At 37.6% G+C, this 13,109-nt stretch overlaps 1 protein-coding gene across 1 annotated transcript in view; it reads right to left on the reverse strand.

Moving 5' to 3' along the window:
- Positions 1–2,062: 2,062 nt before the first annotated feature.
- LOC135208938 (ligand-gated ion channel 4-like) overlaps positions 2,063–13,109 on the reverse strand; it is a 13,942-nt gene continuing 2,895 nt past the window's right edge. Inside the window, exons 2-4 of the mRNA XM_064241497.1 lie at positions 12,818–12,992; positions 5,544–5,659; positions 2,063–2,542 (exon numbers count right to left, since the gene is read on the reverse strand). Coding sequence (XP_064097567.1) covers positions 2,444–2,542; positions 5,544–5,659; positions 12,818–12,992 — 390 coding nt within the window. The 3' untranslated portion in view covers positions 2,063–2,443. The remainder of the gene's footprint in view (positions 2,543–5,543; positions 5,660–12,817; positions 12,993–13,109) is intronic.

A 13,109-nucleotide genomic window follows, 5' to 3' on the forward strand; every position in this document is an offset into this window, starting at 1 on the left:
TGTAACATAAAATATTGTGATCTTAATATTGAAATATGTATTTTAAAAAAAGGCTTTTGTTCTCTAGACCTTGTCTGTAAGTACAATAGCGTCATTTATTATTATTATTATTATTATTATTATTATTATTATTATTATTATTATTATATACATATATATAGTACGTGTCTTGAAAAAGTATTTCATACATATGCAGAATATTGCATACTTTTTTTTTATATTTTGTATAGTTGTATAGTTCAAGTCGTGTATTTAGCTACACCCTAGAACAGTACCTACACAGGGTGATGTATATTTGAGGGAGATTTTTAGGTTATTGAGCGTATTTGTTCTACCTACTTGAAGTACGGTATTTATTTATTAAGCATAATGGCATAGTTAATAAGAATCTAATATAAATTTCACGCATATTCATGGGCATGCGTGAACACATATACACATGTATATGTATATAATGTATATACGTATATAAATGTATATATATGTGTGTTTGAATATTATCCCAGTGGTGTGGTCGTAACCTACTCGCCTAATGAGGACAGGCAGGTGGATCCACTTCGTTATAAACCTATTGTCTGGTAGTTGACCCTTGCAATAAACTCTTACCAGGCATCTATTGGTGGACAGAGCAAATCGGATAGAAACTACAATGAATCGATGAACAAATCTGAGGCCTGAACTTGACCTCACTCTGAGCGGAAAAAGTGAATTTCTGCCGCTCACTTCTTTCATGTGCTTGTGGTCATCGCCGCTCCTCATCGCCAGCTTCTCGTCTCATAGCTGAGGCCACAAAGTGGATTTGGGTCTTGGAAGCCTTCAGGAGCCCTCCACAGAAGCCAGTTGACTCCGAAACTTGCTCTTCTCCCTTGGGTTGGAACAAAGGACACGTCCAACCCTTCTCCATATCTCTGCCTTCATTGTCTCATGTCCATAATAACCTTCCGTTATGGAGTCATTTCTAACTCTGTCGGGACATCTAGCTCATAATATTCTCATAATAATTTTTTTTCTTTCTCACAATTCAGCAAATTCTTTTATACATAGTTTCATTGTCATATCATGATTCATGTTAGAATAGAAATGTAAGTCATACTAGTCTAAGTAGAATGTTAGTTTCGTATGCAGATTTCCTCTGTAATCTATCTGATTTATACATTTTCATTCAGTCTGCCCATTCATTGCTTGATCTGTCTTTCAAGTCTTTCATAAAATTTCAGCTCAGGGGAATCTTTATTGGGTATCATCGTTCCTAAATGTATTAAAGTCCATCTAGTGTTATTTCATCTAAATAATTTACTGTCTAAATTATTTGGAATGTCCAGAGGTTTATCTCAAGTCCCATCTCTTTATGTACTGCATTCTCTTTGGTTAACTTTGCAAGTCTCGCTCAATTTAGCTAATTAGTCCAGGATACTATATATATGTATATACGTGAGTAGTGCCAGAGGGGGGAGGTGTCATGTCTCCTCTACAAACCCGATCCCCTACGTGCCCCGCCCGCCAACCGGGGCGAACAAACATGTTTGCAGGATGAGGGTGGATGTGTTATGTCTCTCCTACCCTCCCGATCATCTGCCTACCCTGCCCCACCCGGGGCCGGAAAAGTAGAACCAATCGATCTCTATTATATATGTATGTATGTATACACACATTATATATAGTATATACATACACACACACACACACACACACACACACACATATATATATATATATATATATATATATATATATATATATATATATTATATAATTAGCTAAGCATAATGGAGATGAATTGATATTAATTCTAAGTACGGAACCTGAATTTCAATGAATCCTTGAGTTGCCTGTGTCGACTGCTTTTCGTTGTTTTTTAATAAAAAACCTAGGTCTATATATATACACACACATGTATACTATATGTGTATATACTTGCGTGTGTTTTCACATATTCATATACTTGCGTGTACTTATTGCGCGTGCATATACAACCTTGACAATTTTTAAGAAGTGAGAATGATCATATTAAGGGAAATAGAATATAGAATGAAAATTATCAAAACTTTTATTAATCAGAACATGTTATTTTTTTATCTTTTTTTTAGAGAAGTGACACGGAAGGAAGGATCCATCTCCCAGTTCCACGCTTGACATTTCGATTTCACGGAACAGTTAGCATTGTTTAGAAAATGGAATCACAAAGGTCCTAAGAAGCTTCAATGAAATGAATAAATGAACAAACAAAAATTAGGTCGATATAGGATTTCCAGTGCTGAAGAGGATATGCCCTCGGGGGGGAGGGGCCCCACCGGTTGTGACACTGAACGACTTCTGAGACGATGAGATGTGTGGCCGCCCAGACGTCTCGCTTCTCCATTTTCTCAAGAGAATTTTCCGGACGAGGTTTCATTCCTCTCGTTTCGCTGACTCCGCTAGAAACAGAAACGCGACAGAGATGTTGTCAAGGACCGTGGGGCGAGGAAAATAGTATAGTCGTCGTCGCTATGACTGTCGACAGCAAGAAGCAGGCCAGCAGGACGCGATCGCACACCAGGGACACCTGTTACAAAGAAAATGAAGATATTTATTAATTACTATTTCATTAGTTCCTCGTTGGACGAGTGGGGTACGTGCTCGCCTACCGATTGGGTAGTCCGGAGTTCGATTCTCCACTCTGCCAACAAGGAATTAGAGGAATTTATTTCTGATGATTAGAAATTCATTTCTCGATATGATGTGGTTCGGATCCCACAGTAAGCTGTAGGACCCTTTTCTATGTAACCAATTGGTTCCTAGTCACGTAAAAATATCTAATCCTTCGGGTTAGCCATACAAGAGCAGTTAATCAGCTCAGTGGTCTGGTTAAACTAAGATATGCTTAACTTATTATTATTTCATTAGATGAAACCGATTCACATGGAACAAGCACACAGGGACCATTGACTTGAAATTCAAGCTTCCGAAGACTGTTAGTTTCAACATCCCACCACAGACCCCACACTGCAGCAGTAACTGATCATGATGCAGAGCTAGTGATTTTTCATCGCCCTGGGGGTAGACGCGAACCCGTGACATCTGAGGGGCATATCGCAACTCTAACCACTAAACACTGCACCAGTTCATACATCTAAGTTAAGATGCAAGGCTCTCAGATGTCTTAATTAACCTTAAACCTCTAGCAAATCCAAGGATGGTCTAGTCAAGTATTAAAAGTATGTGACTCTCAGAGTAATCAGTAGATCCTCCACTTACCAGGAACGATTTGGGTACAGGAATGTTTGGGGCACAGGAACGATTGGGGTCCATAAACCGTTGGGGTACAGAAACAGTTAGGGTATAGGAATGGTCTGGGGTACAGGAACGTTTGGGGTACAGGAATGGTTGGGGTACAGGAACGTTTGGGGTACAGGAATGGTTGGGTTACAGGAAGTTTTGGGGTACAGGAATGGTTGGGGTACAGGAACGGTTAGGGTACAGGAACATTTGGGGTACAAGAATGTTTGGGGTGCAGGAAATTGCTTTGGGGTACTGAACGGTGGGGTTCAGGATATTTGGGGTACAGGAACAGTTTGGGGTACAGGAACATTCTGGGTGCAGAATGTTTGTGGTACAGAAAACTTCTGGGGTTACACAACGTTTTTTGGGTACAAAAACGTTTTTGGGGTACAGAACGTTTGGGGTACAGGAACGGTTAGGGGTGGGTACCGGAGCCATTGGGGTACATGAACCATTGGGGTTACAGGAACGCTTGGGGTGCAGAAATGTTTGGGGTACAGGAAGTTTGGGTTACAGAAAACGTTTGGGTTACAGGAACGTTCGGGATGCAGAAACATTTGGAGCACAGAAACGTTAGGGGTGCAGACACGTTTTGGGTATGGCCTTCCAAGTGACAGACTCTCATTAAGAACAAATACTCTTTTGTATAGACTACGATTAGATATTTTCAAAATATCCCAAGCTAACAGTAATATTCCACGTAATTTCTAGCCTTAAAAAAAAGGCAAAATAGTCATAATAAGGTAGTTTATATCTCAGAAGTATGCGAAAATATATACGAAAAGAAATGTGATTAATAGAGCCTGAATGTGCACAATTTTCTCTCTGTTCTCCTTATTGTCATGTGTGACTTCATCAGTCAGTAAGAACTTAGTCCATTATATATTTCAGTGCCCATATTCTCTTTAAAATTTTAATATTTATATAGAGCAGATTCTTCCGCGTGAGTTTTGTTATGCAACACGTAAATTCTAGGACTGATATACTGTCATGAAATGTCATCCAGCACTCGATGAACATCTCTCTTCGGATATTAAAAAAAAATCTAGTCTAAAGAATGGATAAAAAGGATATTTTACAAAAATTCTAGCCTATAGAAAGGATAACGCGGATATTAAAAAAACTTCTAGCCTATAGAAAGGATAACACGGATATCAAAAAAATTCTAGCCTATAGAAAGAATAACACGGATTTTAAAAAAGATTCTAGCCTACAAAATGGATAACACGGATATTAAAAAAATTCTAGTTTGTAGAATGGATGACAATCGGTATGATTTTGTATATAGAGTTATTAATTTCCCGTGAAATATTGTACTTGCTAAGCTTTGGAAAAACGTAATATTTTAGATTAAAGTAAGCACCTCATGTCAGTTTTATGAATTCGTCCCAGCATGCCTGTTTGAAATTCGGATTTGCATATTATTTCGTATATTAACGACATAAGCGCTGTATGTCAGATTTAGGAATTAGTGACAAAACATCTGTAAATATGATTGACTGATTATCGTGCAAGCAAGTCATGGTGAAATTTATCCGAAACGAATATATAATAAATTTATGCTTAATAAAACTCCACATTTAGGAAATGAGAGTAAATACCGTCTTTAACTGGATTTTGCCAGTATATATATTTATGTAATTGACATTGGGCATTACGGATCGTATTTAACTGGACTTTTGTATTGCATATCCTCTGTAACTGGCATTTGGCATTACAAATATGCAATTGACATTACATATTTGTGTAACTGGAATTTGATATTACATATCTTTTGCAACTGATCTCCTCTTATCATGCACTGTAGGCATTACTAAAGGTTCTTTGCAGCGTGCCTTCGGGCCCGGACCGCAACCACTTTCATTCCTTTTACTGTACCTCCATTCATATTATAATTCCTCCATCTAGCTATCATCCCTCTCCAAACAATTATTTCATAGTGCAACTGCTTTGAGGTCTTCTTGCGATTACACCTTTTAAACCTTTCGCCATAGGTCCCAGCGCTTGCCCTCTGGCATTCCATTCCATTCCACTTATCACTAGTCAACCTCATTGGCGTGATTGGTATGGTGTTGGCCTGCCACCTCGGTTGCCGCGAGTTCGATTCTCGGGCATTCTACTGAGGTGTTAGAGATGTGTATATTTCTGGTGATAGAAGTTCACTCGTGACGTGGTTCGGAAGTCACGTAAATCCGTTGGGTCCGTTGCTGAATAACCACTGGTTCCATGCAACGTAAAAACACCATACAAACAAACAAACAAGTCAACCAGCTTGCTTTAACTACCTGTTGCCACTCGACCCTAACTGCCTCCCGTCTGTCGTGCTCTCCGAGACGCATCTCGTTCTTCTCGATCGTCTGGTAGACCTTGTTCAGAACGCAGACGAAGTGCTGCTCGAACTCTGCAAGAAACACTCGAATGTGACAGTTGTCTCTTACCAAGAAGTTTCTGTAAGATCAATCTTGGAAGATAAATGGGTTTTAGACTTGGTAACTCTACAGGTTTGGGGGTCCAGATTCGCTGCTCCCTTATGTGTGTTTGTTTTGAGTTCTCTTCCCTATTTTCATTTTATTCTTTAGACAGAACTGCAAACAGAAGTATATTTGCTAAACAGAAAAAACAATCGAAGTTTATCTCCTGCCAGAAGCAGAGATTAACGATTTTCTCAGAATTCTAGCAGTCCTTATCCCCTCAGACGTGTTTCAGTTTATTTACGTGCCCCCTTTATACCCCCCCCCCCCGCCCCCAATTTTTTTCTTTTAATTTCTGCTTCCGTAAGCAGATAAGCTACTCAATTTTTCATTGTTATCCGTGATTCAATAATTATTTGATTAATCTGTCCTCTGATCTTTATTTTACGTAATGCAGTGAATTTGGACCCCAAACCTACAGGATTACCTTACACTTTTGCCACTCATTAGAGGGTCAGACCCCTAAGCTCTTGTAATCTGATGATCTACTGATTGCTTTGATGGATTTGTTTGGTAAGCGACGTATTATTTACACCTAATTACAAGGTTCTTGAAACGGCTAAAGGATTTAGAGAATTCAAACCTCTCCTAATCAGATACAAAAAAATATGCGACTCGCGAGAAGCTACTCATCAGAGCAAGATCAGTAGACCATCAACTCACCAGAGACTTTCGGGCTTTGACCTTCAAGTGAGAGAGGTAAAATTACACAAAAGAATCCAAATGTAATGATTAATGGTGGTGTCAGTTGCTTATTTATACTAATTGAAATACAACGTGTAAACTGCAAATTGTTGGACGATATAGGTCCTTTGAACATTTAGCAGCAAACCCGTTCACAGCCGACAGCAGGCCCTCCCCAGAGAGTGAGGTTCCCGTTTGTGAACTGCCGCATCGCGTATGTGAAGCAAATATCTCTTATCTACATAGGATTGCCAGTCATTACCGATGAGAGTTCGACTTGAACTTTTACTAAAAGGGAATGAAATTACCAAATGAACTACCAGACCGTAACGGGCTGAGTTCACCCACTTAATCTGCATCGCGACTGCATCTAATTAAAAAAAAAAATGCTTTCTGTGAATTTTACTTGCGGACATCAGAATGTTAGGTTTGATGTCGTCGGTTGATTTCCTGGTCATCAGGAGGATGTAACAACAGATTCATTTTGAAAATTGAAGTAAAGCATCCTATTTATAAATCGATGACAGAAAAAAAAAGACTGGAAGGTAAAATGAACCTGGAGCTCGAAAAAGGAATTAAGGTGAAAAGGGGCGCCAGAAAATTCCCAGTACCTAATTATTTAATGAAGATTGAAAAGGTTGAGATTTTGTAAGGAGTATTCAGGGTTCAGGATTGGTCTCGAGGGTGTGGCTGAGCTTGGTTTTATGAGAAAAGAAAACGAGTAGACCCCCTCCCCCTTTTGTGTGTGTGTGTGTGTAATGGATCATGTTATAAATAAATACAGCATCTGTGTCAGTTAAACTTCCGAAAGGCAAAATTATGACGCCGTAGGAATCGTCATGATGATAAATGTTTTCATGTGATTTGGGCTTCCTGTCTTATCTGAGAGCCAAAAAAGTGGATGATAATAATAATAATAATAATAATAATAATAATAATATAATATACTTTATTAAAAGCAATGGCTACTTCAGCAGCGTTACGCCTGTAGAGATTCATCTCTATTTTCCGAATAGCGGCTTTTTCCGTGGTGCTTAAACAGGCTAGTAGAGCGCCTATGGAGGTCATTCCCAAATGCAGGATCAAGATTGGTGTATATATTTCAGTTACAATTTTTATGGGTAAACTATACTACCGTAGTTATCGAAGTCAATAACGGTTTCTCTCTATTGACTTTGATGATTACGGTATCATAGTTTACCCGTAAAAATTGTAATGGAAATATATACACCTATCTTGACCCTGCATTTGGGAATGACCTCCATAGGCGCTCTACTAGCCTGTTTAAGTAGCACGGAAAAAGCCGCTATTCGGAAAATAGAGAAGAATCTCTACAAGCGTAACGCTGCTGAAGTAGCCATTGCTTTTAATAAAGTATGCTTGAGAGAGGGCCTGCTTCCCAAATAATAATAATAATAATAATAATAATAATAATAATAATAATAATAATAATAATAATAATAATAAAGAAAAGAGGCAACAGAATCAACCATCTGATGTTCATGGACGACATCAAGCTGTATGGTAAGAGCATCAAGGAAATAGATACCCTAATCCAGACTGTAAGGATTGTATCTGGGGACATCAGGATGGAGTTTGGAATAGAAAAATGCGCCTTAGTCAACATACAAAAAGGCAAAGTAAACGAGAACTGAAGGGATAAAGCTACCAGATGGGACCAACATCAAACACATAGATGAGACAGGATACAAATACCTGGGAATAATGGAAGGAGGGGATATAAAACACCAAAAGATGAAGGACACGATCATGAAAGAATATATGCAGAGACTCAAGGCGATACTCAAGTCAAAACTCAATGCCGGAAATATGATAAAAGCCATAAACACATGGGCAGTACCAGTAATCAGATACAGCGCAGGAATAGTGGAATGGACGAAGGCAGAACTCCGCAGCATAGATCAGAAAACCAGGAAACATATGACAATACACAAAGCACTACACCCAAGAGCAAATACGGACAGACTATACATAACACGAAAGGAAGGAGGGAGAGGACTACTAAGTATAGAGGACTGCGTCAACATCGAAAACAGAGCACTGGGGCAATATCTGAAAACCAGTGAAGACGAGTGGCTAAAGAGTGCATGGGAAGAAGGACTAATAAAAGTAGACGAAGACCCATAAATATACAGAGACAGGAGAATGACCGACAGAACAGAGGACTGGCACAACAAACCAATGCACGGACAATACATGAGACAGACTAGCGATGACACATGGCAATGGCTACAGAGGGGAGAGCTAAATAAGGAAACTGAAGGAATGATAACAGCGGCACAAGATCAGGCCCTAAGAACCAGATATATTCAAAGAACGATAGACGGAAATAACATCTCTCCCATATGTAGGAAGTTCAATACGAAAAATGAAACCATAAACCACATAGCAAGCGAATGCCCGGCACTTGCACAGAACCAGTACAAAAAGAGGCATGATTCAGTGGCAAAAGCCCTCCACTGGAGCCTGTGCAAGAAACATCAGCTACCTTGCAGTAGTAAGTGGTACGAGCACCAACCAGAAGGAGTGATAGAAAACGATCAGGCAAAGATCCTCTGGGACTATGGTATCAGAACGGATTGGGTGATACATGCAAATAGACCAGACGTGACGTTGATTGACAAAGTCAAGAAGAAAGTATCACTCATTGATGTCGCAATACCATGGGACACCAGAGTTGAAGAGTTAGAAAGGGAAAAAATGGATAAGTATCAAGATCTGAAAATAGAAATAGGAAGAATATGGGATATGCCAGTGGAAATCGTACCCATAATCATAGGAGCACTAGGCACGATCCCAAGATCCCTGAAAAGGAATCTAGAAAAACTAGACGCTGAAGTAGCTCCAGGACTCATGCAGAAGAGTGTGATCCTAGAAACGGCGCACATAGTAAGAAAAGTGATGGACTCCTAAGGAGGCAGGATGCAACCCGGAACCCCACACTATAAAAAATACCACCCAGTCGAATTGGAGGACTGTGATAGAGCAAAAAAAAAAAAATAATAATAATAATAATAATAATAATAATAATAATAATAATAATGTGTTGTGTGATTTTCGTAGTATTTTCAAAACGATTAAAATATCAACTTTCTCACTTGAGACACATTCGAAGTTGTATATGATATTTTCGTTGGCAGTTGTTGTAAGATTAATTGATTAACAGTAACATTAAATTTTTACTTGCACTTTACATACTGATAGCATCTGTATAACTGTACGTTCAATTTATCATCTCGGTATCAGACCAGGATATAGAAAAATAATGTTATTGTTTGGAAACATCATAGAGTGAAATTCATTATGAGACAGAGGATCCTTCTCCCAATGTGGACTCTTTTCTTGGCTGAGGGTCAAAACTTTATTTTTTAAATATCCTTCCACAGTTAGGGACCCCTCCTAACTTCTTTGTAAAAGGATGGCGCAGTTACGTTGACAACCGGGATTCTGCATGGTATTTTATTCTTGTTCTTTTCTTCTCGGCGTTTTGTTCGTTCGTCCCATTAATAGATGGAGAGGTTTTATGTCAAAAGTGAAGAGGGGAAAGCTTTAACCACATCGGTTTCTTCTTTTTTTTTCGTCTTCATATTTTTTTTTTTTTTTGCAAGTTTTACTGACTTTTAATGACTTCAAGTAACTGAATCGCTTATCCATTTATCACATTATTTTAGACAGAGAGAGAGAGAGAGAGAGAGAGAGAGAGAGAGAGAGAGAGAGAGAGAGAGAGAGAGTCTGTCTGCGCATGTGCCTGCTATGTGTATGAGTGATGCAGGCTGTTAAAAAATTTACCTGTAGTTAATATATCATTGTTCTATTGAATTAACTATCCCTTCATATTCACATCCCAGACGCAGGTTTGAGTTCATCCAGTTTTAATATTATATCAGTGTCTGATGAGGGTAGAAATTTAAAAATGTTTAATGGTTCTGAAAATGAATTAACAGTACCGAGAATTTTGCTCTACTTATGGTTGAACTCTTAACTGAAATTGTTTGATTATTTTATACAGAAGAACTTATTATTATTATTATTATTATTATTATTATTATTATTATTATTATTATTATTATTATTATTATTATTATTATTATTATGCAGAGACAGGATAACTTAATTATGAGGCCACAAAGAACACATGGTAGGGGCTGGTGAAATTCATGGAATGGTAAAGAGGGCAGTGAAAACACAAGCTGACTGTGTGAAAAGATCTTATTTTCAAATGAGGCAGTGTGTTCCAGAGAAAAGAATAATTGAAGTGCAAGGGAAAATAATACCGCATTTTCTGATTTGCAAGCTTTGACAACAGTCGGGATTTTAAGCAACAGATTATAACAATAAAACAGAGTATCACAAGCTTTTTTTTTTCTTTTTTAATTTCCGTCGCATTTTTCCATAAGTATTTTTGGTTTTACTCGGTTTCCAGAAGTACTCAAGTATGTGTGTGTGTGTATATATATATATATATATATATATATATATATATATATATATATATATATATATATATATATATATATAACTTCGAGAGGACTTAAGTATGTGTGCTGGACACCACACTTGTATGAATGTATGAATTATATGCGTGTATGTGTATCATTCATATACTATGTTCATTACTCCGTAAGGGGGGTAGTGCCGTCAGTTGACCTCCAGCGGTGCACTGTAGGCATTACTTAAGGTTCTTTGCGGCATGCCCTCGGCCCCTAAATGCAACCACTTTCGTTCCATTTACTGTACCTCCTTTCATATTCTTTTTCTTCATCTTACCTTTCTATTCTTTTTCTTCATCTTACTTTCTACCCTCTCCTAAAACTTGATTCATAGTGCAACTGCTTTGAGGTTTTCCTCCTGTTACAACATTCAAACAGTTTACTGTCAATTTCCGTTTCAGCGCTGATGACATCATAGGTCTCAGTGCCTTGGCCTTTGGCCTGAGTTTTGTATTCAGCTCAGCTCGTAGTCATATATGTTCAATAATATCAGATTCACTTCACCTTGGTTATGACACACTGAAAGGTATATGATATATATATATATATATATATATATATATATATATATATATATATACACACATACATAAGTACACCTAACAGACCAGGAATCAAACCTATGTCATTCTGGTCGTTCTGCCATCACAAGAGTAACAAATCATAATATTTCATTCAATGTTATGAGTAACAGAATTTTGATAGTAATTTCGCGTATTATTTTCTCTCGTTCTCATTCGTTCTTCACTTTTTGCCATCCATCGTGTGTATTAATACTCTTGTTCTGATATGAAATAGCTCTATACTTTTGCTGTTAAAGGTGGGGAATAATAATAAGTATGAGATTCAGTGGTTTTGAAAAAAATCGCGCTGAAAATTATTTCTATCGTTATCCGCTCATTAACTGATATGACGAGCCATAACACGTTAAACAATATCGTTCAGCCCACATATTATCTGGCAGCTATCGCTCAAACCAGTGAAATGATAACAATTTTATAAAATTTTGAATAGGGGAATTATTTAAAGGGACTCTCTCCTAAATTTAAAAAAAATAATAAATCGTTCATCATTCACCTTAACAAAAACTTTCTGTATAAGCATAGTTATTTTGTATGTATGTTTGTGTTAATTATCGCAGGGAATCAAGCGCTAGAGATTTATATGAATGACCTTTCAAATGGCATTCTCTATCCAGCATTGAGAGCTGCACCTCAGAAAGAGAGTAATAAATCATTTAAATTTTTCTTATGAAAAATGTAAAAAAAATGTTAATGTGATGAAAATAGGGATGTTGGGACATTGCTAGTTAAATGGAGTGAGGCATGTTTCTTTTATTTTTCTTTAATTCAATAAGTAGTATATCAAGCATTAATTAAGCTATAGATCTTTCAAAATTTTATGAGATTTACTCCTTTATTTTTTTTCAGTTATAAATATGTGGATTTATGTCCATCCATGGTCATTTGGTTATGGGATATAAAGAGATATTGCTGTTGAAGGTAGATTAACAAAGCATTACTTATACTCCCCATCTCATAGATGTAGGAACGGTTCATTTACACATTAAAAATATGTATAAATATAAAGAAAAGCATGTTTAATTTGGGCGATTTTCGTTGACAGATTCTGATCAGTTGCCAACTACGGGCTAACAAGGCCAACACAATCGACTGCAGCAGGGCTGACTGCCACCAGAGCAAGTGGAGCCAAGTTGTATTAGGGAATGTATCTCTATTTATGCTTAGTCAATGAGTTATTTCACGGAAATGTTGCGGTTCACCCCTGTACTTATCATTTTAGTAAAAAAAAAAAAAAATTTCAGTGGCAAGTCGTCTAATTGTGAATCGTCGTGAATTCTACCATACTGAAAAGCGGAATTTTATGAGGTACCTGTGACCTGTGTTGCTGTAGGCGTGGCTGTCGGGGTATCGTTGTTGGGACCCATTTGCTGCCTCTGGGCAGATCTCGGTGACATGCGGAAGTTATCTGTCACATCTAACTCGCGGATGTGGATTTTTTCCATGCTCATGGAGTCCGTGCGACCGCAGGGTTCGGGTCTTAAATCCTGTGGGTAAAGGAAAATTTAATTTTAGAGTTATGGAAACGATACAGCTTCAATAGTTCTTGTTAATGTTTCTGTTGTGTTTTATTAATGTTACTGATGTTGTCTTCTATTTGTAGT

This window comes from Macrobrachium nipponense, chromosome 37 (genome assembly GCF_015104395.2).
Source record: "Macrobrachium nipponense isolate FS-2020 chromosome 37, ASM1510439v2, whole genome shotgun sequence".
In the NCBI taxonomy this organism is placed as follows: Eukaryota; Metazoa; Arthropoda; class Malacostraca; order Decapoda; family Palaemonidae; genus Macrobrachium; species Macrobrachium nipponense.